Source organism: Convolutriloba macropyga, chromosome 7 (assembly GCF_964194025.1).
Source record: "Convolutriloba macropyga chromosome 7, txConMacr16.3, whole genome shotgun sequence".
Classification (NCBI taxonomy): Eukaryota; Metazoa; Xenacoelomorpha; order Acoela; family Convolutidae; genus Convolutriloba; species Convolutriloba macropyga.
This window is the reverse complement of record NC_134474.1, coordinates 39,073,986-39,101,137: the sequence shown is the minus strand read 5'-3', so window position 1 is coordinate 39,101,137 and position 27,152 is coordinate 39,073,986. Positions and strand designations below refer to the sequence as shown.

Sequence of the window (27,152 nt, the reverse complement as noted above, 5' to 3'; positions counted from 1 at the left end):
AGATTTCTCTGAAAAACCTCATTTTGCGCTTTCCGTACGAAAAAAAATCGCATGTCTTTTTCTCCATCCCGGACATTTTTAAATATAATCATGTTTTGTTGTGCAGTTCTTACAGCGCAAAACAATTTGCGGCCCACTATGACAGCCATTTCAAATCCAAAAAATACAAAATCACTGCTGACAAATAATTACCCAAAGCTGCGCAAATCCGCGAACTAAAATCAAACTGTTACATCTAACAGGTGTTAATTGTAAAAATTGCAACACACTGTCTATTGAAATAAGTAAGGGAACAAGGTTCGATAATGTACGTTTGCGACTATTGTTCCAACCCACTTCACTTTAAGTTTAACCTATTTGTGTACCAAATGAAATAGAATTAGGAGATTTTGAAATTAGGAAATTTTATTTTATACTAAAACGTGATTGATTCTGAAAATAGGACAGATATGGACTCCAGTGATGTCATTACGTTATTGAAGTTTTTGTTTTCATTTTATACGAACGTTTGATTAGTAATTTTCCAATGCAATGAATAATTTTTCATCAAATGCAACCTGATTTTGCGAGCACAAAATGTTGACAAACAAAATCCGCTGATGAGCAAAACTGTCATCGAAAGTATCAACAATTGAACTTTTGGTTATTACCCAAATCCGTAAACAATATGATAGACGGTGATTTCAGTTTTGGCTAGTACATCAATAATCATGGATTTAATAAACGTTGCATGATTAGAGGATAATCATACAAGTTGTATATGACCTTGCATTATAGACAAGAAACATATGTTTGAGAAAGGTTTTAATTGATATCTTTATGCAACTTTTGGGTCAAATGAGCTGTTCAGGCAACCTTTGAAATATTTCTGCGAGTTTTTTATGATTACCAGAAAATTCTAACTGGAAAATGAGTTTTCGCCAAAAGATAAAACGCCATTTTTGAAAGACTTTGCCTCTATTTTTTTAGATCGCGGTAAATGCGGTACTGTCTTAAAAGGCTCAAAAAAATTGTGAAAGGAACATGTCTCTGAAAAATTTCAGTTGCGCTCCCTGTACAAAAAATACATCGCAAGTTCTGTTTGTCTAGCCCGGTTTTTTCAAATATATTCATGTTTTGTTGCACAATTTTTACAGTGGAAAAAAATTTGCGGCCCATTATGAAAACCATCTAGACTCCATGAAAGACAAAATCCATGCTGATTCATTAGCCAAGACATTGACGCAAGAAAATATTTAACTATGACCGCGCAAATCGGATCACTAAAATCAAACTGTTAAATATAACAGGTATAATTTTAGAAATTTTAAAACACTGTTCATTGAACAAAATAGGTTAACAACGTTCGGTAATGTAGGTCGGCAACTAATGTTCCGACCCACTTCACTTTAATTTTGACCTCACTGTGTACCAAATAAAACAGAATTAGAAAATTTTGTAATCACTATTTATTATTTTAAATAAAACTTCATTGATTCTGTAAGATGGACAGATATGTACTCCAGTGATGACAATACGTTATTCAAGTTATTGTTTTCCTATCAAAAAAAACTTTGGTTTTTAAATCCTTTTTGCAATAAATTTTATCAAACGCAACCTGATTTATTGAGCACAAAAAGTTAACAAACAAAATCCGCCTCTGGGCAAAATTGTCATCGAAACTATCAACAATAGACTTTTTGGCAGCTTACCAAAATCCGTAAAAATGTCGATGAAGGTGATGAATTGAAAAAAATAGCAAGACAAAACCTGAAATGCAATCCTAGGAATCATTTGAAAAACTTAAAAATGCTGCCTAACCAGCAAAAAAAATTGAAGAGTGCCTACCAAAACAGAAAAACAAATTTAGAGAAAATTAAAAATAAAAATTTGTATCATTTAAGATTAATCCGTCGAAAAAAACGGTTTTTCTTGAAAAAAATAAGATAAGTTGTAGAGGGACAAATCCAACATAAAATCAGATAGATAAGCAAATGAAATTTCTGCTTGATTTATATTTGATATGAGACAATGGCTCGGAATTTCTACTATTGCTGTACGCTTTTTTTGTTCTTGCTGGTTTAATTTGGGGGAATTTAAATTGATAAATTTGTCCAAAATTTTTAAGGACAAATGAGCGTAAATGCTGCTATTTAAGCATCCTTTTAAATTTACTTTGACACTCGTATGGTTACCAAAAAATCAAACCAGGAAAATGATTTATCGCGAAATGATAAAACGCCAGCTTTGAAAAATTTCACCTTTATTTTTTTTAGTCACGGCAAATATGGAATTGTCTTAAAACGCTCACATAAATTGTGAAAGGAAAATTTCACTAGAAAACTTCAATTTGCGCTCCCCTTATGAAACGAAAAATTGCATGCACCTTTTGTTTAGCCCGGATTTTTCAACTATATCCGTTTTTTGTTTTACAGTTTGCCATATCGACTTCATGAAAGAAGAAATCCCGGATAATTATTTAACCATGACAACGACGCAACAAATTGAATAACCATGACCGCGCAACTCGGAGTACTGAAATCAATCTATTAAATCTAACAGGTGTCAATTGTAGAAATTGCAACACACTGTCCATTGAACTAAATGAGGGAACAAGGTGCGGTTATATATTTTGGCAACTATTCCAAAGCCCTTCACTTTAAATTCGACCTATTTGTGTAAACAAATGAAAAAAAGTTGGGAGATTTTGAAGTTAGTATATATTATTTCAAACAAAAACTAGATTGAATCTGAAAATCGGACAGATATGTACTCCAGTGATTTCAATACCTTAGTGAAGTTATTGTTTTCATTTCATACAAAAAAAATCGCATGTCTTTTTCTTCATTCCGGACATTTTTAAATATAATCATGTTTTGTTGTGCAGTTTTTACAGCGCAAAACAATTTGCGGCCCACTATGACAGCCATTTCAAATCCAAAAAATACAAAATCACTGCTGACAAATAATTACCCAAAGCTGCGCAAATCCGCGAACTAAAATCAAACTGTTACATCTAACAGGTGTTAATTGTAAAAATTGCAACACACTGTCTATTGAAATAAATAAGGGAACAAGGTTCGATAATGTACGTTTGCAACTATTGTTCCAACCCACTTCACTTTAAGTTTGACCTATTTGTGTACCAAATGAAATAGAATTAGGAGATTTTGAAACTAGGAAATTTTATTTTATACTAAAACGTGATTGATTCTGAAAATAGGACAGATATGGACTCCAGTGATGTCATTACGTTATTGAAGTTTTTGTTTTCATTTTATACGAACGTTTGATTAGTAATTTTCCAATGCAATGAATAATTTTTCATCAAATGCAACCTGATTTTGCGAGCACAAAATGTTGACAAACAAAATCCGCTGATGAGCAAAACTGTCATCGAAAGTATCAACAATTGAACTTTTGGTTATTACCCAAATCCGTAAACAATATGATAGACGGTGATTTCAGTTTTGGCTAGTACATCATTAATCATGGATTTAATAAACGTTGCATGATTAGAGGATAATCATACAAGTTGTATATGACCTTGCATTATAGACATTATGTTTGAGAAAGGTTTTAATTGATATCTTTATGCAACTTTTGGGTCAAATGAGCTGTTCAGGCAACCTTTGAAATATTTCTGCGAGATTTGTATGATTACCAAAAAATTCTAACAGGAAAATGAGTTTTCGCCAAAAGATAAAACGCCATTTTTGAAAGACTTTGCCTCTATTTTTTAGATCGCGGTAAATGCGGTACTGTCTTAAAATGCTCAAAAAAATTGTGAAAGGTACATTTCTCTGAAAAATGTCAGTTGCGCTCCCTGTACAAAAAATACATCGCAAGTTCTGTTTGTCTAGCCCGGTTTTTTCAAATATATTCATGTTTTGTTGCACAATTTTTACAGTGGAAAACAATTTGCGGCCCTTTATGAAAACCATCTAGACTCCATGAAAGACAAAATCCATGCTGATTCATTAGCCAAGACATTGACGCAAGAAAATATTTAACTATGACCGCGCAAATCGGATCACTAAAATCAATCTGTTAAATATAACAGGTATAATTTTAGAATTTTTAAAACACTGTTCATTGAACAAAATAGGTTAACAACGTTCGGTAATGTAGGTTGGCAACTAATGTTCCGACCCACTTCACTTTAATTTTGACCTCACTGTGTACCAAATAAAACAGAATTAGAAAATTTTGTAATCACTATTTATTATTTTAAATAAAACTTCATTGATTCTGTAAGATGGACAGATATTTACTCCAGTGATGACAATACGTTATTCAAGTTATTGTTTTCCTATCAAAAAAAATTTTGGTTTTTAAATCCTTTTTGCAATAAATTTTATCAAACGCAACCTGATTTATTGAGCACAAAAAGTTAACAAACAAAATCCGCCTCTGGGCAAAATTGTCACCGAAACTATCAACAATTGACTTTTTGGCAGCTTACCAAAATCCGTAAAATTGTCGATGAAGGTGATGAATTGAAAAAAATAGCAAGACAAAACCTGAAATGCAATCCTAGGAATCATTTGAAAAACTTAAAAATGCTGTCTAACCAGCAAAAAAAATGAAGAGTGCCTACCAAAACAGAAAAACAAATTTAGAGAAAATTAAAAATAAAAATTTGTATCATTTAAGATTAATGCGTCGAAAACAACGGTTTTTCTTGAAAAAAATAAGATAAGTTGTAGAGGGACAAATCCAACATAAAATCAGATAGATAAGCAAATGAAATTTCTGCTTGATTTATATTTGATATGAGACAATGGCTCGGAATTTCTACTATTGCTGTACGCTTTTTTTGTTCTTGCTGGTTTAATTTGGGGGAATTTAAATTGATATATTTGTCCAAAATTTTTAAGGACAAATGAGCGTAAATGCTGCTATTTAAGCATCCTTTTAAATTTACTTTGACACTCGTATGGTTACCAAAAAATCAAACCAGGAAAATGATTTATCGAGAAATGATAAAACGCCAGCTTTGAAAAATTTCACCTTTATTTTTTTTAGTCACGGCAAATATGGAATTGTCTTAAAACGCTCACATAAATTGTGAAAGGAAAATTTCACTAGAAAACCTCAATTTGCGCTCCCCTTATGAAACGAAAAATTGCATGCACCTTTTGTTTAGCCCGGATTTTTCAACTATATCCGTTTTTTGTTTTACAGTTTGCCATATCGACTTCATGAAAGAAGAAATCCCGGATGATTATTTAACCATGACAACGACGCAACAAATTGAATAACCATGACCGCGCAACTCGGAGTACTGAAATCAATCTATTAAATCTAACAGGTGTCAATTGTAGAAATTGCAACACACTGTCCATTGAACTAAATGAGGGAACAAGGTGCGGTTATATATTTTGGCAACTATTCCAAAGCCCTTCACTTTAAATTCGACCTATTTGTGTAAACAAATGAAAAAGAGTTGGGAGATTTTGAAGTTAGTATATATTATTTCAAACAAACACTAGATTGAATCTGAAAATCGGACAGATATGTACTCCAGTGATTTCAATACCTAAGTGAAGTTATTGTTTTCATTTCATACAAACGTTTGGTTGGTGATTTTTCATTGCAATAAATCGTTTTTTTCAAAAGCAAATTGATTTTGTGAGCAAAAAATTTTAACAAACTGAATCCGCTTCTGAGCAAAACTGTAATCTAAAGGATCAGCAATTGACTTTTTGGCAGCTTACAAGAATCCATAAAGAAAACTCGATGCTTGTGACGAATTGAAAAACAAAGCAGGACAAGTCCTGAAATACATACCTAAGACTTATTTGAAAGATTTACAAATGCTACCATCCAAGTAGAAAAATTGAAGACTACCTGCCAAATCAGAAAAACAAATCTAGAGAAAATAAAAAAATAAATGTGTAACATTTAAGATCAGTGCGTTGAAAACCACGTTCTCTCTCGGAAAAATTAGGGTAAAACAGAGAAAGACAAATCCTGAGAAACAATCCAAGGACTTGAAGGAGTCATTTAAAGTTACTGTATGAAACAGCAGATCAATTGAACAAATCAATTTACAGAGCGTCTCAAAAATTCAGAAAAAAATAAAATAATTAAACAAAGTGCAAAAAATAGAAATTTTGCTAAAACTTTTAAAACTGTTAACGTGACGTCTCAACTTAAACCGTGCACAAGCCTAGAGAGAGCTTTTCTGGCCACTAAAGCTAGAAAAACTCAAAAAACATTTCAAATATTTTATAGAAATTGAAAATAAGCAAAAATTTTCGAAAGTTTCTAAAATTTGCATACTTATTATATAGAGAACAATTGTTTTGTTCTGTTAAAGTTGTCCAAAAACTTGTCTGCGAGACTTAAAGCATTTTCAATGGACCTTAACGATTGATGAACTCTAAAAATGACTAAAATTCTCAAAAAATTTGAAAACTTTCGTAATTGTTTTTGCAATATTGCCAAAATGGTGATATTGGCTTAATAAACATTCAGTTGTCTTCTGAAACAATCCAGTATGCCAATTTCAATCGTAAAAATGATTCACTGGCCAGGAGAGATCACTAAATTTGGAAAATGAAACTAATCATAAAAAAAACAGGAAAAAAATTGCAAAATTCCCAAAATTCGTGATATGCGTTGCGATTACGTAGAAAATAAACAGACAGAGCACCAACTCAATTCATTTGTTAGATTTTGTGAGCACAGCATAATTCAAAATAAAGAATGATAAAAATTTTTAGCAATTAATCTAAAAAATTTTTCAAATCTGATTCACTAGCGTCTGGTCTACTTTTAGATACCAAATATGTTGACTAAAGACTAATAAGAAAGTTAACGAGTCCTTTTTATAAATTTTTTATTGAATTACGTTACAAAAAAACCACTAACCCATCGTCCATTCTTTTACATTTCTTTGCTCCCAAGGATTTAAATCCACACATTTTGGAAAACTTGAAAAAAAGTGTAAAATCTTTTATCGAAAATTGCTACAAATCTCCATATCATTAAAATAAAACAATCTTTTCTACGTAAACAACTAGATTCTTTTCTTACTAAAAATAAACTAATAATGATAAGGACTTGGAAGCAATTCTATGATAACTGGAAACCATGCTAACTATGGTAACTTATTGGTCAATATGTTTAACTGGACCCTGAAGATCAAACAATTTGGAAAACGACAAACATTTTCAAAAGACTTTAAAAACAATTTTAAAATTTTAATGAAAAGCTGACAAAAATTTCTCTCTGGAAAACGCTACATAGCCCATAGTCCAGCCATAAAAAAGTCGGAAGGGCTCCTAATTTTTAAAAACTAAAAGGAATTTGTCTTATAACTGAAAAAAAGTTTAAAGGAGCACCTAAAAAATTTGATTATGTCTTATTTGAACTCCATTGCCAAATGTCAATATTCAGACGAAACAAAAAACAGCAGAAAAGTCAAAACTCCAAAAAATGGCACTCCGTTTTTAAAACTGCAAAGCGGCAAAATCATATTTCAATACCTTAGTGAAGTTATTGTTTTCATTTCATACAAACGTTTGGTTGGTGATTTTTCATTGCATCAAATCGTTTTTATCAAAAACAAACTGATTTTGCAAGCAAAAAAATTTAACAAACTGAATCCGCTTCTGTGCAAAACTGTAATCTAAAGGATCAGCAATTGACTTTTTGGCAGCTTACCAGAATCCATAAAGAAAATTCGATTCTTGTGACGAATTGAAAAACAAAGCAGGACAAGTCCTGAAATACATACCTAGGACTTATTTGAAAAATTTATAAATGCTAAAGCAGAAAAATAGAAGACTACCTGCCAAATCAGAAGAACAATTTTAGAGAAAATAAAAAAATAAATTTGTATCATTTAAGATTAGTGCGTTGAAAACCACGGTTTTTCTTCAAAAATTTAAGATAAAGCATAGCAAGACAATTCCCGAAGAACAACTCCAGGTCTTAATTGAAAAATTAAAAAAAAACTACCTAACCAGCAGAAAAATTGATCAATGCCTACCTAAACAGAGTTGAGAATGTAGAGTTTAAATCAACATCAAAATTTCAATTTGTATATACCTTTAAGTTCAGTGCGTTGAAAACCACGTTCTTCCTTGGAAAATTTAAGGTGAAACATAGAAAGACAAATCTTGAGCAACAATCCAAGTACTTGAAAGAATCATTTAAAGTTACTGTATGAGACAGCAGATCAATTGAACAAACCAATTTACAGAGCGTCTCAAAAATTCAGAAAAAAATAAAATAATCAAACAAAGTTCAAAAAATAGAAAATTTGCTATAACTCTTAAAGCTGTTAACCTGACTTCTAAATTTAAACCGCGCACAAGCCCAGAGAGAGCTTTATTGGCCACTAAAGCTAGAAAAACTCAAAAAATGTTACAAATATTTTATAGAAATTGAAAATATGCAAAAATTTTCGAAAATTTCTAAAATTTGCATTACTATTATATAGAAAACAAATGTTTTGTTCTGTTGAAGTTGTCCCGAAACTTGTCTGCAAGACCTAAAGCATTTTCAATGGACCTTAACGATTGATGAACTCTAAAAATGACCAAAATTCTCAAAAAATTTGAAAACAATCGTAATTGTTTTTGCAATATTGCCAAAATGGTGATATTGGCTTAATAACCATTCAGTTGTCTCCTGAAACAATCGAGTATGCCAATTTCAATCGTAGAAATGTTTCACTGGCCAGGAGAGATCACTAAATTCGGAAAATGAGACTAATTATAAAAAAAAATAGGAAAAAGATTGCAAAATCTATCAAAAAATCGCAAAATTCAATATATTGAAATGTTGAAAATCTTTTAATAAACTCTGTAGGAATTTACATGTCACCTGAAACCGGACAAATAGTTGAAAATGAAACAACATTTGTCAAAAATCTTAAAAAAATAGCAAACATCATCAAAAAATTTCCCAAAATTCGTGATATACGTTGCGATTACGTAAAAAATAAACAGACAGAGCACCAACTCAATTCAATTGTTAGATTTTGTAAGCACAGCATAAACCAAAATAAAGAATGATAAAAAATTTTTAGCAATTAATCTAAAAAATTTGTCAAATCTGATTCACTAGCGTTTGGTCTACTTTTAGATACCAAATATGTTGACTAAAGACTAATAAGAAAGTTAACGAATCCTTTTTATAAAATTTTATTTAATTACGTTACAAAAAACCACTAACCCATCGTCCATTCTTTTACACTTCTTTGCTCCTAAGGATTAAAATCCTTACATTTTGGAAAACTTGAAAAAAAGTGTAAAATCTTTTATCGAAAATTGCTACAAATCTCCATATCATTAACGTAAAACAATCTTTTCTACGTAAACAACTAGATTTTTTTAAAAAAAGTAATTAATAATGACAAGGTCTTGGAAGCAACTCTATGGTAACTGGAAACCATGCTGACTTGGGTAACTGGAAACCATGGTAACTTATTGGTTACCTCAATATGTTTAACTGGACCCTGAAGATCAAACAATTTGGAAAACGACAAACATTTTCAAAAGACTTTAAAAACAATTATAAAATTTTAATGAAAAGCTGACAAAAATTTCTCTCTGGAAAACGCTACATAGCCCATAGTCCAGCCATAAAAAAGTCGGAAGGGCTCCTAATTTTTAAAAACTAAAAGAAATTTGTCTTATAACTGAAAAAAAGTTTAAAGGAGCACCTAAGAAATTTGTTTATGTCTTATTTGAAATCCATTGCCAAATGTCAATATTCAGACGAAACGAAAAACAACAGAAAAGGCAAAACTCCAAAAAATGGCACTCCGTTTTTAAAACTGCAAAGCGGCAAAATCATAAAAGGTAATGCCACTGCAAGCAATGAAAAGACGTATCTATGCCTTTGCTGTCAATGCGAGGTGTTGTTAATAACACAAAGTTTTTACAAAAAGTTTTGACTTTAAAAGAGGCAAAACTCAAACAGTTGGTTAACATTTGACATTGGGGTGGAACACGAATTTAACTAACCAAATCTCCCCTCTCTTTCTCCATTTGAGTCCATACTGATAAAAAAAAGTCATTACGTGTTGACTCCTTTTGATATCGAAAAATAGAGAAATTCCAATTAAAACTAAATTTCAACATCTGAATTTCATTTTTCGACAATAATTTTCAGCTCCTTTTGGCTATAAAAGTATTAACGCAGATCCTGAATGATCACCAAAAAAAATATTCCGTAGCCATATAACATAATTCTTTCACGCAATCACTACCTGATAATTGAACCCAGCCATCACTGTTTTTTTTCCTCTAAGCAACCAAAAACTATTTTGTTGCAAGTGAAAGCTTTAAACGAACTGAAAAAAACCCTTAAAATTGTTTCAAATCACAAAAATTAATGTTATTTGGGATTTAACAAATAAGGCACTCTGAAAAAAAATTAAAATATGATATTTATTACACTTTAAAATATCATTTTAAAGGTTTGATCAGGCCTTTATTGATGCCGATAATTTCTTATAAACTAAGAAGTGCACAGTACATGAAGTGAACAGTTGTACTTAAAATCAACCAATGTTCTATAAAATTTAGACCCCGATAGCTTTTCGAAAGAAACCGTCTACACTTGACGGGTTTTCCAATGACACCAATCGCAACTCTGCGAAAATCATAGTGATAAGCCACAATTGACTGCACGAAAAAAATCAGCCCATTGAAAATTTCCTCCCAAAATCTAAGCTATGTCGGGAGAAAAAATGACCAGCAGTTTCAGGACATTAAAAAGGTCGTAAGGCATGTAGAAAGCCGAAGAAAATCTTCTTTTCTACTAACCATTATCGTCAACGGTGAAAGGCAAAGAACTCAACTTCGGCAAACTGTCACACTAAAGAATGAACACTTGATAAATTTTAGTTTTTTCCTCAACCCTAGACAATAGATTCAATGCTGATAGGAGACAACGCAATCAGTACCTGATGTTAGAATCCAGCCATCACTGTTTTTTCATCTAAGCAACCAAAAACAATTTTGTTGCAAGTGAAAGCATTAAACGAATTGAAAAAAAATCTTAAAAAAGGGTTTTTTTTCAATTAAAAAAAAACATATCAACAGTTTTGTGAGATGCACATTGTAATTCTACCATCTTGTTCCCAAAAGCATTGCGAGTTGGGGATCTGAACTCACTAAAAAATGCCAAAACACATGCTATGGCAAACGCAAAAAGAAAACTCAAACATAATCAATCGAAAAGGCAAACGACGATAATAATTGAAAGAATTTCTGAACGGCAGGATATTTCCTCAGTTTGTTTATGTCCGGCAGTTCTGTCATTCGATCTAAGCACCCCGGCGTAGGAAATATTTAATGAAACACTTTTTGGCACAAGACGAAAACTTGCTAAGATATCGGAGACAGGCTGCAATTCTGGGTAAAAAGTGTGCAAAATTTTATTAACACTAAAGTTCTACTCAATTTTTTTTCAGTGAACTGCTTGTGATCGACGAATGGGATTGCTTACTATGAAGATATATACTCGAAGTAGTCTTCAATAAAAGTTTTGCGTTGAGAAAAATGAATAAAGATAATGAAAATGAGAAAAGACTCCAAATAGCTTTCAATTCTGGCAAATCCACATTATAACAGGCATTATCATTGTAACTGTTGGTTAAACGGTTTTAAAAGTTTGTTAAAATGTTGAGAGAAGGACAAATAGTGAAAGTATAACTGCAATTTAAAAATAGTGGCGCACAAGTGGTGGAAACATAAAATCATAGATCAAATAGAGGAAAACTTTTTCCCACTGACATTGTCTATATCTTCAAATAACTGCAAAAAAACCTAATTTAGCCAAGTTTTTAATATCCAAAAAAATTACTGGATTCACATGTAGAGACAATCTACTCAATAGCGAAACTTCCTATTGAGTCTGTTAAGCTTCATCACATGGAACAGACCATCATACCTGATATTTAGAGTTTCTGTTTACTCATGCAGGTGATCGAAACGATCTTGGCGTTCAAGTGCTTAGAGTGGTGACTTTTGGTGAAGGCCGTATTTTAAAGCTAATTGTTAATTTTTAGGAGTTTTGAGCCCAAAATGTTGCGTTTTTTCGCGTTTTTTGTCTTTTTCGACTTTTTATTGGACCTGTCTTAAATTGAGGCTTGCAAAATTGATGTCGTTTGCTAGTAAAAGTAGTTTTTTTGACCATTTTATGAGCTATATCTTTTTGTGCTGGAAACATAAATACGCAAATTATACTAATTTTAACATTTTTTTCAAGTTTTTTGAAAACTTTTCGAAAATATCACGAATTGAAGCCATTTTTTCAAGTTCTCTGAACAATTTTGAGTTTTTTGCCCACAACAGAGGCCCAGAGACCTCCTCCAAGGTTTGATAAGCTGTGGCTTAGCTTCTATAGATAAATGGTTAATAGAATGGTTATCAATATTTTGATGACTCGGGTTTCCTTAATTTTTTGCTTAAAATATTATTTTTTTTCCAATTTTCGGAAAATTAAAATCATTTTCCAAGTGTATCGTTCTTTATCAGCCAGTGAAAATGTCTATGGCTTGAAGTAGAAATACTGGGGTACCCTAAGATTGAGATACTGGATAGTCTCAAAGAAATGGTTCCCAAGATATTGATATCACGTTCCTGTTGTAATTGCAATTGTTTTTGATTATTTTTGAATATGTATTTCTTTTTCTGAGTTTAACAATCATTACTGGCCAAAAAAATTTTCAAGTTTCCAATTGGATTATATGACAGAATTCAAGAGAAAGAAGGAAAGAAAACTGTTTGCAACATTTTTTTGCTTTTTTTCACTGCAAATCTGGAAACACTCTTCGTTTAAATTTTGATTTTATCAGTTTTATTAAATAATTTTATTATTAACAAGTCTAGAAAACCAGAAGTTGCAGAATCAAATTTTTCATTCTAAATTTTTTTCCAATTTTCTTTGTCTCTCTCTCTCTCTCTCTCTCTCTCTGTCGATTCTGGCTTCTTTCCTTGTCTTTCTTGTTCACAATTTATCTCTCATACTCGATATCCCTCTCTGTTCGGTTAACTTTTTCATTGATGCCGCACATCAGCTGCTGTTACGTGGCGTGATGTCACCATCTGTTACACAAATTGACGCTGAAGTATAATAAAATTTTCTAGCATATATGATATAACTAGTGCTTTTTAGGAAATCATTGTTAATTGTTCTCAAAGAAAGTTCTTAGCCATTATAATCTTCCTGTTGGTTCTTTATGCCTTTTTCCGCATGACAGATTTTTATTCGTACCCAATTGAATTTTCATCATCAGAAACAGGATGAAGAAGTAGCGTCCAGGGGGCATTAAGTTCTCTTAAATTATATCAGCTCATCAGTTGCCAAGTAGGCGATTAATAGAAACTGTTTTGGAGGCTTATACTTATGGTGTGAAGGGCGGCTCTGAGAAATTGATCCCCTACTCGAACCGCCCCCAAATGAACACCACCAACAAGCCCCAAAACTGCACATCGTTGAAGCCGTAGGGGCCTCGTGCAGTCAAAGATCGCCTTCGAAAAGTGATCCCAACCCTACTCCCCGTTGCGGTGCAAACAACCACCCCACCAATTGCGCTCAGCTGACGCTCCTCAAATTAGGCTAGCTCATTAAACCGTTGCTAGCTAATGATGTAGACAACCGCTTGCCACCCACTCTTATGAGAAGATTTCGCCCGACGTTGATTGGTTTTGTTTAAAAGATCTCTGACAACAGTTCTCAATCTGAGAGCTATTTGTCTTTTTTTGATTTCCAACCTAGCAGAGAGTTTTTTTAATTTTTCGCCATTAATTGGTCCCTTAATTGCAAGAATTTGTTATAAATTTCAGTTTTTTAATTATTTTTGAATATTTCTATCTTTTCTGAGTTTAACGATCATTAATAGTCAACGAAATCTTTCAAGTTTGCAGATGGAGAACATGACACAATTCAACAGATAAGAATTGGTTTATGATTTTTTGTTCACTGCAAAAATCTGGAATACTGTTTTTAATTTTTACCTTTTTCAGTTTTTTAAATGAGTTTAATACTTACAAAGCTAGAAAATTAGAAATTGTAGAGATTGAAAAATTAGAAAATTAGACTCAAACGCCATCCTGGAAATCTTCGTAGCTCTTTCCCTCTTTATCCTTCACTGTCGATTGTGGTTTCTGTCCTTCTCTTTTTCGTTCAATTTTTTTTCTCCGGTACTCAATATATCTCTCTCACTCTCTTTCGTTAAGTCTTTTTTGATGCCGCACTTCAACTGCTGTTATGTGTTGTGATGTCATCATCTATTACACACATTAAGGTTGAAAGGTAGCATAAATCTTTTATCATATATGATCTATCTAGCGCTTTTTGGGAAATCATTGTTAATTGCTCTCAAAGAAAGTTCTAAGCAATTTTAATCATCCTTTTGGATTTTATGCCATTTTCCGCGTTACCAATTTATATTCAGACCCATTTGAATTTTTATCCTCAGAAAAAAGATGAAGAGGTAGCGTCCACTGGGCCTTCAGTTTTCTTAAAGCATTTCAGCTCAATATTCGCCAACTATGCGATTCACAGAAACATTTTTGGAGATTTATTTTTATGATGTGATGGATAGTTCTGAGAAATTGATCCCCATCCATATCGCCCCCAAGTCAACACAACCCCCCACCAAGCCCCACCGCTGCACATCGTTCAGTCCGTATGGGGACCCATGCAATCAAATACCCCTCCACCGTTGCCCCTAAACCACCCCACGTTGCGGTGCACCCAGCCAACCTACCCATTGGCTAAAAGATCTGTGGCATCAGTTCACAATCTGACAATTTTTCAATTAGTTTTGGTTTTTAGCAGAGAGTTTTGTTTGAATTTCCTCCAATTATTGGGCCCTCAATTGCAAGATTTTGTTATATTTTGCAGTTATTTTTAAAATTTTAACAATATTTTATCCTTTTTTGATTTTAACGATCATTATTAGTCACTGAAATCTTTTAAGTTTGCAGTTGGATTACACTACACAATTCCAGAGACAAAAGTTGGTTTTAATTTTTTTTCACTGTAAAATCTGGAAAAACATTTTTAGTTTTTACACTTTTCTTCTTTTTAATGTTTTTATAACTAAAAGGGCCAGAAAACTAGAAGTTGTAGATATAAAAACAATTGCAGAAACTTTGCTTGCTTTCCCCCCCTCCCCTCTTTCTCTTTTTCTGTCGATTGTTGTTCCTTTCCTTCTCATTTTCGTTCAAGATTTTTTTTCTCTCATTCTCTATTTATATCTCTCTCACTCTCAGTCGTTAATTTTTTTGTTGATGCCGCACTTCAGCTGCTGATATGTGGCGTGATGTCATCATCTATTACACACACTAACGCTGAAATATAGCATAAATCTTTTATCATAAATGACTTTACTAGCGCTTTTAAGGAAATCATTTTTTAATTGCTCTCGAAGAAAGTTCTCAGCAATTATAATCATCCTGTTGGTTTTTTATGCCACTTTCCGCATGATCAATTTGTTTGGACCCATTTGAATTTTCATCCTCATAAACAGGATGAAGAAGTAGCGTCCAGTGGGAAATAAGTTCTCTTAAAGCATTTCATCTCACTAGTCGCCAGGTATGCGATTAACAGAAACTGTTCTAGAGACTTATACTTATGGTGTGAAAGACAGTTCTATAAAAATTGATCCCCCATCCACACCGCCCCCAAGTAGACACTAACCCCCCTTCTTCCTCACACCAAATCCCACTGCTGCACATCGTTCAGGCTCAGGCGATCCTAGCAGTCAAAGATTCCCTCCCACCGCTGGCCCCAACCCAACCCACGTTGTGGTCACACTGCCACAATACTCGTCCCGCTCAGCTGACGCTCTTCAAATAAAGCTAGCCTCCATAAACCGCAGCTAGCTACTGACGGAGCCAACCGCGCGCCGATTGTTTGAGAGAACTTATGAAGAGATTATTTTTCCATTTTTTTACAATTTTTGGGCAGTTGATTGCAATGTTTTGTTAAACTTTGCAGTTGTTTTTGTTTAATTTTGAACAATTTTGACCCTTACTGAGTTTTTTATTTAACACTTTTTGTATCCTATGATTTTGTTAATAACAAGGCTAGAAAACTATAGGTTGTAGAGTCGCATCTCATACTGGAAATTTCTTAGCGCTCTCTCTCTCTCTCCCTCTCGCTCTCTGTCGATTGTGGTTTCTTTCCTTCTCTCGTTCAAGTTTTATCTCGCTCAGTCTCTATTCTCTCTCTCACTCTCTTTTTCGTTAAATTTTTTGTTGATGCTGCACTCCAGATGCTGTTATGTGGCATAATGCCGTTATATATTACACTCTTCAACGCTGAATTATAGTTTGAAAAGTCCTATCCTAAATGACTTGACTAGCACTGTTTCGGAAATCGTTATTAATTGCTGTCAAACAGTTCTGAGCAATTATTTTAGTCCTTTTTGTTTATATACCATTTTTCAGTTGACCATTTTGTCGACAAATTCAGTTTAATTTCCGCCCTCAGAAATGCGAGAAAGAGGTAGCGACCAGTGGGCATCAAATTCTCTTTAAAATTTTCAGATCACTAGTCGCCAATTGTGCGATTTACAGAAACTGTTTCGGAGACTAATGCTTATGGTGTGACGGGTTGTTCTCAAAAATTGATCCCCTATCCACCCTGCCCCTAAATCAAACCCCACAAAACCCCACCCTTGAACATCTTTCAGGCCGTAGGGGCCCCGTGCGGTCAAATATCGCCTTCCACCGTTGCCCCCAACCCAACTCACGTTGTGGTCACACAGCCACCCTACCCGTTGCGCTCAGCTGACTCTCTTCAAATTAGAGTAGCCTCATTAAACCGTGGCTAGCTACTGACTTAGCCAATCGTGCACGGGTCGTTTGAGAGCATTTCGCCGACGTTGGTTGGTTATTCTTAAAAGATCTCTGACAGCACCTCTCAATCCGGGAACTTTTTGTCTAGTTCGAGTCTTAACCTAGGAGAGTTATTTTTTTCTCTTTCCCATTGATGGGACATTAATGGTGTTTTTCCAATCAATTTTAGTTTTTAGATTAGAGTTACCACTCAATAATTGTAATCAATTGATTGCCAATTATTGCAAAACCAAATAATTCCAAACCTTTCCCCAGTTATTCGCTATATAACTCATTATTTCAGCATAAGGGCTACTAAACAACTGCTCGGCCGCCTCAAGAAATTTTCAGAGGTTGATTTGAATATTGAACCTAATGATGGAGTACAATGGTTTATTATAAGTTCTTATATTGTTTATTATAGTTCAAATCTGTTATCATATATGATTTCACTAGCGCTTTTTAGAAAGTCATTGTTAATTGCTCTCAGAAGATGTTCTTAGCAATTATAATCATCCTGTTGTTTTTCTATGCCATTTTCGGCATGACCATTTTTTATACGGACCCATTTGAGCTTTCAAACTCAAAAAAAAGGTGAAGAAGTAGCGTCCAGTTTGTATTAAGTTCTCCTAAATCCTTTCAGGTTGTTAGTCGCCAAGTATGCTATTAACAGAAACTGTTCTGGAGACTTATACTTATGATGTGAAGAAAGTTCTTAAAAACTGATACCCCATCCACTTTTCCCCCAAATAGACACTAAACTTCAGCACACCAGGCCCCATGGCTCCTAATTGTTCAGGCCGTAGGCGACCCGAGCAGTCAAAGATCCCCTTCCACCGCTGCCCCAACCCACACCACGTTGTGGTCAAACTGCCACAATATTCGTTGCGCTCAGCTAATGCTCTTCAAATAAAGCTAGCCTCCATAAACCGCAGCTAGCTACTGACGGAGCCAACTGCGCGCCGATCGTTTGAGAGAACTAAAGAAGAGATTATTTTTCCAATTTTTTACAATTTTTGGGAGGTTGATTGCAAAGTTTTGATACAATTTGCAGTCGTTTTTGTATAATTTTGAACATTTTCGTCCCTTACTGAGTTCAAAAAAATTATTACTGACCAATGGAGTTTGCAGATGGATTATATGACACAGTTCAAGAGAGATCAAATGGTTACGAACGTTTTTTCACTGCGAAATCTAGAACTTTTTTTATTTAACACTTTTCGTATTATATAATTTCGCTAAAAACAAGGCTAGAAAACTATAAATTGTAGAATCCAATCTCATACGGGAAATTTCTTAGCGCGCTCTCTCTCTCTCTCTCTCTTTCTCTCTTTCGCTCTCTGTCGATTGTGGTTTTTATCGTTCACTTGTTCAAGTTTTACCTCGCTCACTCTCTATTCTCCCTCTCACTCTCTTTTTCGTTAAATTTTTTGTTGATGCTGCACTCCGGATGCTGTTATGTGGCATAATGTTGTTATATAATACACTCTTCAACGTTGAATTATAGTTTGAAATGTCCTATCCTAAATGACTTAACTAGCACTGTTTCGGAAATCGTTATTAATTGCTCTCAAACAGTTCTGAGCAATTATTTTAGTCCTGTTTGTTTTTATACCATTTTTCAGTTGACCATTTTGTCGATGAATTCAGTTTAATTTCCGCCTTCAGAAATGCGAGAAAGAGGTAGCGACCAGTGGTTATTAAATTCTCTTAAATCTTTTCAGATCACTAGTTGCGACAATTGTGCGATTCACAGAAACTGTTTCGGAGACTTATACTTATGGTGTGATGGGTGGTTCTCAGAAATTGATCCCCTATCCACCCTTCCCCTAAATTGAACCCCACAAAACCCCACCCTTGAACATCTTTCAGGCCGTAGGGGCCCAGTTCAATCAAATATGGCCTTCCACCGTTGCCCCCAACCCACCCCACGTTGTGGTCACACAGCAACCCTACCCGTTGCGCTCAACTGACGCTCTTCAAATTAGGGTAGCCTCATTAAACCGTGGCTAGCTACTGACATAGCCAATCGTGCACGGGTCGTTCGAGAGCATTTCGCCCGACGTTGGTGGTTTATTTTTAAAAGATCTCTGACAGCAACTCTCAATCCGGAATTTTTTTGTCCAGTTCCAGTTTTTAACCTTAGAGAGTTATATTTTTCTCTTTCCGATTGATGGAGCATTAAATGTGTTTATGCAATCAATTTTAGTTTTTAAATTAAAGTCGACACTCAAAAATTACAATCAATTGATTGGCAATTATTGCAAAACCAATTATTTCCGAACCTTTCCCCAGTTATTTGCTATATAACTCATTATTTGAGCATTAGAGCTACTAAACAACTGCTCGGCCAGGATAATGTGGGAACCTAACATAGCTTGTGTCAGTAGTTTTTTAAAAAGATAATTGTCTCTCAATTTTTGTCATAGCCAATGTTACATGGGCCGCCTTAAGAAAATTTCAGAGATTGATTTGATTATTGAACTTAGTAATGGGGTACAAAGGTTCATTATAAGTTCTTATATGGTATTTTATAGTTCAAATCTTTTATCATATATGATTTAACTAGCGCTTTTTAGAAAGTCATTGTTAACTGCTCTCACAAGATGTTCTTAGCAATTATAATCATCCTGTTGTTTTTCTATGCCATTTTCCGCATGGCCAATTTTTTTAGGGACCCATTTGAGCTTTCAAACTCAAAAAAAAGGTGAAGAAGTAGCGTCCAGTTTGTATTAAGTTCTCCTAAATCTTTTCAGGTCGTTAGTCGCCAAGTATGTGATTAACAGAAACTGTTCTGGAGACATATAATTATGGTGTGAAGGAGAGTTCTTAAAAACTGATCTCCATCCACACCACCACCAAATAGACACTAAACTTCCGCACACCAGGCCCCAAGGCTCAGGCCGTAGGCGACCCGAGCATTCATAGAACACCTACAAACGTTGCCCCAGACCCACCCCACGTTGTGGTCACGCAGCCACAATACTCGTTGAGCTCAGTTGACGCTCCTCAAATAAAGCTAATCTCCATAAACCGTAGCTAGCAACTGACGGAGCCAACCGCGCATCGATCGTTTGAGAGCACTGAAAAAGATAATTTTTTTCAGTTTTCTCCATTTTTTGGGCAGTTGATTGCGTTTCCTTTTTATAAATTGCGGTTGTTTTTGAATAATTTTGAAAAATGTTGTCCTTCACTTAGTTTAACAATCATTGCTGTTCAACGGATTTGGCAGATGGACTACATGACACAACAAGTTCGAAAGACAACAAATGGTTTCGAACTTTTTATCACTGCAAAATCCAGAATTTTTTTAATTTTACACTTTTCACTTTATATGATTTTGTTACTAACAAGGCTAGAAAACTAGAAGTTGTAGAGTCAAATCTCAAACTGGAAATTCAGTTCTCTCGCTCTCGCTCTCTCTCTCTCTCTGTCGATTGTGGTTTCTTGCCTTCTGTTGTTCAGTTCTATTTCGCTCCCTCTTTATTCTCTCCCTCTCACTCGCTCTTTCGTTAAGTTTTTTGTTGATGCCGCACTCCAGCTGCGGTTATGTGGCATGGTGTCGTTTTATATTGCACTCCTTAACGCTGAATTATAGTTGAAATGTCGTATCATAAATGACTTAGCTAGCACTGTTTCGGAAACCATTATTAATTGCTCTCAAAAAGTTCTTAGCAATTATTTTAGTGCTTTTTAATGCCATTTTTCGCATGACCGATTTTTCAACGGAACCATTTGAGTTTTCGCCATCAGAAATGCGATAAAGAGGTACCACCCAGTGGGCATTCAGTTCTCTTAAAGCCTTTCAGCTCACTAGTCGCCAATTGTGCGATTTACAGAAACTGTTTCGGAGACTTATACTTATGGTGTGAAGGGCGGTTCTCAGAAATTAAATCCACTCTGCCCCCAATTCATCCCGCGTTGTGGTCACACAGCCACCCTACCCGTTGCGCTCAGCTGACGCTCTTCAAATTAGGGTAGCCTCATTAAACCGTGGCTAGCTACTGACTTAGCCAATCGTGCACGGGTCGTTCGAGAGCATTTCGCCCGACGTTGGTTGTTTTTTTTTAAAAGATCTCTGACAGCAGCTCTCAATCCGGGATTTTTTTTGTCTAGTTCCAGTTTTTAACCTAGGAGAGTTATATTTTTCTCTTTCCCATTGATGGGCCATTAATTGTGTTTTCCAATCAATATTAGTTTTAAAATTAGAGTCACCACTCAATAATTGTAATCAATTGATTGCCAATTATTGCAAAACCAATTATTTCCAAACCTTTCCCCAGTTATTTGCTATATAACTCATTATTTGAGTATTAGGGCTACTAAACAACTGCTCGGCCACGATGTGGGGACCTAACATTGCTTGTGTCAGTAGTTTTTAAAAAGATAATTGTCTCTCAACTTTTGTCATAGCCAATGTTACATTGACCGCCTTATAATGGAGTACAATGGTTTATTAGAAGTTCCTGCAGTGCCATAGTGCGGGAGGGGAGACTAGATTCATAACGAATTAGCTTAAATAGAAATTCTTTTGACGCAGCTCTAAAAGAGCTATAGTGCCTTGTCGTTATAATTATATACGATGCAGTGATGTCCTATAGTGGGGGGCACTTCTCATCCATTGGATTGTCTTACGCGGCTTAAGAGCAAACCCCCCTTTATTTTGTTATAAAAAAATTAATCAGTTTCGAGTTTTCATGAGATCGACAGTTCTTGATAATTTCTGATGTTGTTTTTGATGCTTAATTGCTTGAATTTTTGTTAACCATGTCAAATTAGCAGAGATGCAAAATAGTACACATAAAATATTCATGGCAAATAATCAACTGGGCATCAGTTGATGACAGCCAACATTTACTGAATTGTTGTTTCCTTTGTGAATAATTAAGCACCCGAAAAGTAAAAGTTATCTTTCTAGAGCGTTGCCTTGTATTTTTAGAATGACTGGGTAGAAAATCAGAGTGGCCATGGAGCCGGATCATGAACCAAATTTAACAGACCCTCTGCAATCGAACGCAGAACTAACTGTAACACGTCAATCATCACGAACCTCAGCTTCACCGGAACCGCCACCTGATTACGAACAAGCCTGTAAATCATGGTTACTTGGAGATGAAGATGACGATTCTTGTGAGGACGACGGGATCAATAGCTCTGCTCTAGGTATACTAGCGTGTTCATGAAATCACGAGTATGGTTTCGGTGTTAGCCCCTTCTGTCTTTGCCCTGTTGATTAACTGAGTATCCTCGCCTTCTTTAATTTTCCAGCCGGTTCGCAGGTAGTGGCTGTCACCGATGAGAACACTTATGAGATGACCGGTGCCTTTCAGGATTTCGCTTGGTTCACCACTGAACTGCGATGAAAATATATTTCGGCATCCTCTTGAGCTCATTTTCCTTCGAGCGGTACGGTCAAATAAGTTCCTCCGTATTGTAGTTGCCTTGGTACGTTTTCAACGGGTGTGAGCCTTCACGACAGATTTACAGTGCTAGCTTTGGCAATGATGTTAATCGGACTGGCAAGGAATTGTTGAACTAGTTTGTTATAAATCCAAGGTAGCTTGTTCAGGGCTCAGACTGTCCGCGTCGCTAATTTCCTCTGAGTTAGCGGTAGTTACCCAGGGGGCCCCACGTGGAGGTTGCGGAACTGGTCCTTGCTATAGGCTTGTATAAGTTCCCCCAGAATTTAAGTAAGATTTCGGGCACCAACATGTTGATCAAAAAAAGTTAGGTGCGGATCTATGGCCCCACTCCCATCAGTTGTAGCCCACAAAAGAAATGTGCAAGGTTACAATAGGTTATTAGGATTCAGCTCACGAACATCAAAGCATTGTTTTTGCAATGTTCTGAAAATTTAATTTCTGGTTCGTTAATAGTTTCATTTGAAAAAGTTTTTTTTAAAAAAATAATGTTAGTTTTCTCGGAACTTAAGTGCACTCGTCTTTAGTAACAAAAAAATGCTATCTTCTAAATTTAATTGCCGGAAGTAATTGCTGGAGGCTATTATAAATCAGATTAACGTTTTATGCATTTAAGAGAGTTCGATTTTTTATTGGAGAGCCGTCTTTTTCATGGATCTTTCGATATTTTGATGGTAGTGAGAAGTAATATTAGAGGAATGATTTGCGTTTTTGTTTTGTTGGTTGAGTATTGTTTTTGTATAATTGCGGTCAAAGGAAGTTTGTAGCTATGATATTAGTCCTGTTTTTCTTTTGATGCAATGTTTCGTGCTCTCGTTTGTTTCCTCGACCATCGAATTCTTAACTTTAAAGAAAGGAATAACTGGTAAAGCTTGTGGGCATTACGCTGCTGAGCAATTCTCTAATACCCTTACCAGTTTCTAAATATTCAAAATTCACCGAAACTGCTATGGAGACTGAAATTAATGAAGTGATGTGATTTTTTGCATACTTAGACACCCCTATATACCTCGTCCCACTTATTCTGCCGATTAGACGTAATTTCACGCTGTAAAAGACCATTTTTAATGGCTTGGACACTCCTCTCATTACCTGGTCCTCACTCTGCACCCCTTGAGGCCAGCCTGCTGAAGGTTAGGGTAGCTACCAAAACCAAAGTTAGCCCCACGCCAGCCGTTTGAGAGCAGTTTGTCCGATGTTACTCGTTTGTTATTTCCCTTGATTTTGTTACCAAAGACATTAAATAGATTCACATGTTATGGTGCGTGAATGCATATCTCGAGTTTGTGTTTTCATTTTTTTTTGTTTTATAGACATTCTCATCTTCTCAGTGGACTATTATAGTGCTCTGATTATTTTTTTCTTCGCTAGACAAGAAGTTGTTTCCCTCTGCCTCAATTTTCCGCTTCGATTGTGAACGAAATCTTTGTTTCTGTTCTAGGCTACTTTCAAATTTCTCTCATTCGGCTGAAAGTTCTTTTAAAAGAAGTTGCTCAGCAGACCAACCTAAATTGTACAAAATGTGATGAAACTGTAAAGCCCAGTTTTAGATGCACCATTTGAACAGGCAAGGTAAATGTCTTATGCTTATGGGTATGGATACCAATCCTCATATCATTTCATAGTCACCAAAAAAACAGAGCATTGCTGCTCAAAAAGAACAGTCTGAAATGTGGGGAATAATAAGAAAAAGGGCAGCTGAGAACAGGCCGCAGTAGCCTAATGCTGTTCCACTGCGATTACGCAGGAACCAAACTTATTTTTATTAAGAAGCAGGAGTATATCTAACTACAAAATGCAGTCAAAATTGCTTGCACTTTTAAAAAATATTTTGTAAAATTAGTTAGTTTTTTTCAATTCCAATTGAATTATGGGAATCAATGGAGGCTATTTTCCGACCAGTTCTCTTTTTGTGCGAGTAGAGACATAGGCTTTTTACGACTCAAAGAGCAGCTAAAGTAAGTTTGTTCGTGACGTCATCTTTTCTACTTTTGTTTTCGAGCATTGTCATGTTTTAGAAGGCTGAATTCTCTTTGCGCTAATATTGGACTTTAACAGTATCTTAGTTTCAATGTAAAGTAATTAGAAACTGCTTGTAATATTCAAAGTCGGAATGGCATTTTGAGAATTTTTGATCCCCTTTAAGTGGCACCTACCTTTCCAAGCTATAGAGCAGCCACCTATCTATCAAACCCCACTGCCTACATTCCCTCACCCACCACCTACCTGCACTCTACCCCAGTGCCGCCCACCCCAAACCTACCTCTTCTAACTACCTAATTCCCTCCTACCTACCCCCCTGCCTTACCACCTCCTTCATCCCCCGCCTACATACACCCCCTCACACCTGCTCACATTCCACAATAAAAATTGGTTGTTTCTAACTGTATATTGCTTTTTTGTTTTTCTTTTCGGAAATATCTAAAATAGATAGGGTTCGTTAAGAGTATTTGTTGCATGACTCTTCGGGTCGTTTCCAGTATTGAACCGGCAAGGAAAATTTTTGTTTGACTGTTTGTTTTGCGTGATCTCAAAGTCAAATGCAAAGCGCGGCGAAATTGGTGTAATTTTTATCACTTCAAATTTCATTAGTGGTGTGGTGTATAATAACTTCTAATGGTGTCATTTTAAGCCCCGCTTAATGAATCTAGTCACGAAAGAAGTTTGAAGCAATTATTGCAAAAGTGTGTGCTAAACCTCTGAATTAAATAGCCCCGCCTGTTGTCCGACGTTAGTCGATCTATGTTTTAGGTTTGTCGGAACTGAACTATAATTTAGACTACCAAGTTTTCCCACTTCGTCGTTCATGTTTGAATCGGAGGAAAAAGAACCAAGTCTTGATACCCTAGTTCGATGTTTAAAAATATTTAAGCTACAGCTGTTTAGGAATACAATGTCCGTCACATAGTGACTTCGATGACGATGTATGCCTGCTTGGAACAGACAGCTCGCGTTCATCCCGATTTCGCAACCGGGTTCCATCAATTGAGGCTGTGCCAGCGGAGAAGCCTCCGCGTTTTACAAAAGAAACTGTGCAATTTGACTCCTTTACGATGTGCAAAGTTTGTCTCGAGAATTTCAAGGTCACGGGGCGTCTGAATCAAAGCGTAGTTAAATGCCCTTACTGCGGAGAGGCAACACCAATAAAAGATCCACCGGCAGGGAAAAAGTTTGTCAGATGCCCTTGCAATTGCCTACTCGTGGCGAAGCAATCTGCAATGCGAATCGCATGCCCCAGGCCTGAGTGCAAAAAAGTGAGTTTGAAGAAATAGACCCGTGTTGCTCACCATAATTGTTTCTTAGCAATCATACAAAGTCATTTATGATTCTTAGAAACCATATTAAGTCATATATGACTTGTATGAAATCTTGGCAATCATACTAAGATCAGAAAAAAAAATTATTGATGCTTCAAAATAGAGCAGAATAGATCAAACCAACAAATCTTACCATACTTTTAGTCAAAAAGTGAACAAACGACAAAACGATGCCCTTATTAACAAAAAGCATCTTAGTAATCATACTAAGTCATATGTGGTCTTATAAATCTTGACAACCAAACAATTGTTATAAATCTTCAGTGCTTAACAGTTGATCGTGGAACTTTTTGTAAACCCATGCAAAGCTTTGAGAAGCAAAATTTTAATTTTGTGCACAGCCCCAACTTCTGTGACGCTTTTTGCAACGATTGTTTCATTTGCTCTAAAAGAAGTCAATTGCTGAGAAATTTATGAGATCTATTGATTTTCTACACTTTAGATGCTCGTTAGTTTTTATCTAATTTAAAAATCATTTAGCTTAAATTAGCTCAAAATAACTGTCTGAATTTGAAAGCTGATGGTCATGAAAAGAACAACTAATCAAATAATTATTTGATTTCATTTTATTGGTTGCCGTGATTAACTAAGATGTTGTTCATTCTGAACAAGAAAATGGTAATTAACTAATTATAGCTGCGAAGCTGTAAGCTGAGCGGAGCTATATTGCGGTGCTCTTGGTTTTTTACAATTCAAGGAATTTGAATTGTATTGGTGCGCTGTCTAAGATCTGTTCACGCTTTTTTCGGCTTTTTCGCGTCAGTGAGAAGTCAAATTAAAGTGGTGATTTTGGTTACACTGAAATAGTAAAGGTAGCGAAAAATCGAGTAGGTTTGAGGCGTGACTTTTTTGAAAATACCTTTAAAGTGGAGTGAGAAAATGGTGTTTGAACAATTTGGCGGTTTTTTAGATGATTTTTTTTCAGGTGCGTCAATTTGACTTATGTTTTCCGAGTTTCCTCTCCTTCAGTGCTTTGAAGACAGTACACATGTGTTCTAATTGTGCTTATTTGTCTTTGCTTAAGTTCTTTAAGGCGCAGCTAAAACTTTTTTTGACTTTGCCACTATTTGTTGTCATAAAGTTTAAGTGAATTTTAGATTTTGCCCCTTTTTTTAAAATTATCTGTTGTCTTTTAGCTTAGTATAATCAATGAAAGGTCTGATTGGTTGCTAATGAGGCATAAAAGAGCTTAATTAATGGCTCCAGGTAATAGCTAGTGATTTTCATTACTTTGACATTACTTTTTCTCAAAAATTTCTGCAAGTATTTATTGTACTTCTTGATGTTTTATCATTTAATCTCATTGGGGACAGGACTCTTATGCTGCTGAAAGGGGTTGAGTTTATCGATTTAATCGTTTTTGTTCAAAGCTAGTACTTTCTATGACTTTGACACTAATTGTTTTCAATAATTCTCAAATTTTTTTTTAGTTTTGTGAGTTTTTCTTAATTTTGTAGTCCTAACTCTTAGTCGCATTATTGACACTTCTCATTGGTTGCTAAAAAGGCTTCAATAAAAGCAAGTCATTTGCGTTCATAGTTATTACTTTTTGTGACTTATTCGCTTGTTTGTTTTTTTTAAAAATTTTTGGTTTTTTAGTTTTGCTATTGTTTTAC

At 35.0% G+C, this 27,152-nt stretch overlaps 2 protein-coding genes across 4 annotated transcripts in view; both read left to right on the top strand.

Annotated features, from left to right (window-relative positions):
* Positions 1–27,152, top strand: part of LOC142342273 (protein Dr1-like) — a 514,279-nt gene that overhangs the window by 417,141 nt on the left and 69,986 nt on the right. The window lies entirely within an intron of this gene.
* Positions 21,554–27,152, top strand: part of LOC142342272 (type 1 phosphatidylinositol 4,5-bisphosphate 4-phosphatase-like) — a 42,340-nt gene continuing 36,741 nt past the window's right edge. For both annotated transcript variants that reach the window (XR_012759163.1, XM_075393552.1), the window contains exons 1-2: positions 21,554–21,962; positions 25,106–25,473. Coding sequence is in view for 1 of the 2 variants with exons in the window: in XM_075393552.1 (XP_075249667.1) it covers positions 21,767–21,962; positions 25,106–25,473 (564 nt within the window). In the remaining variant the exon portion in view is untranslated. The remainder of the gene's footprint in view (positions 21,963–25,105; positions 25,474–27,152) is intronic.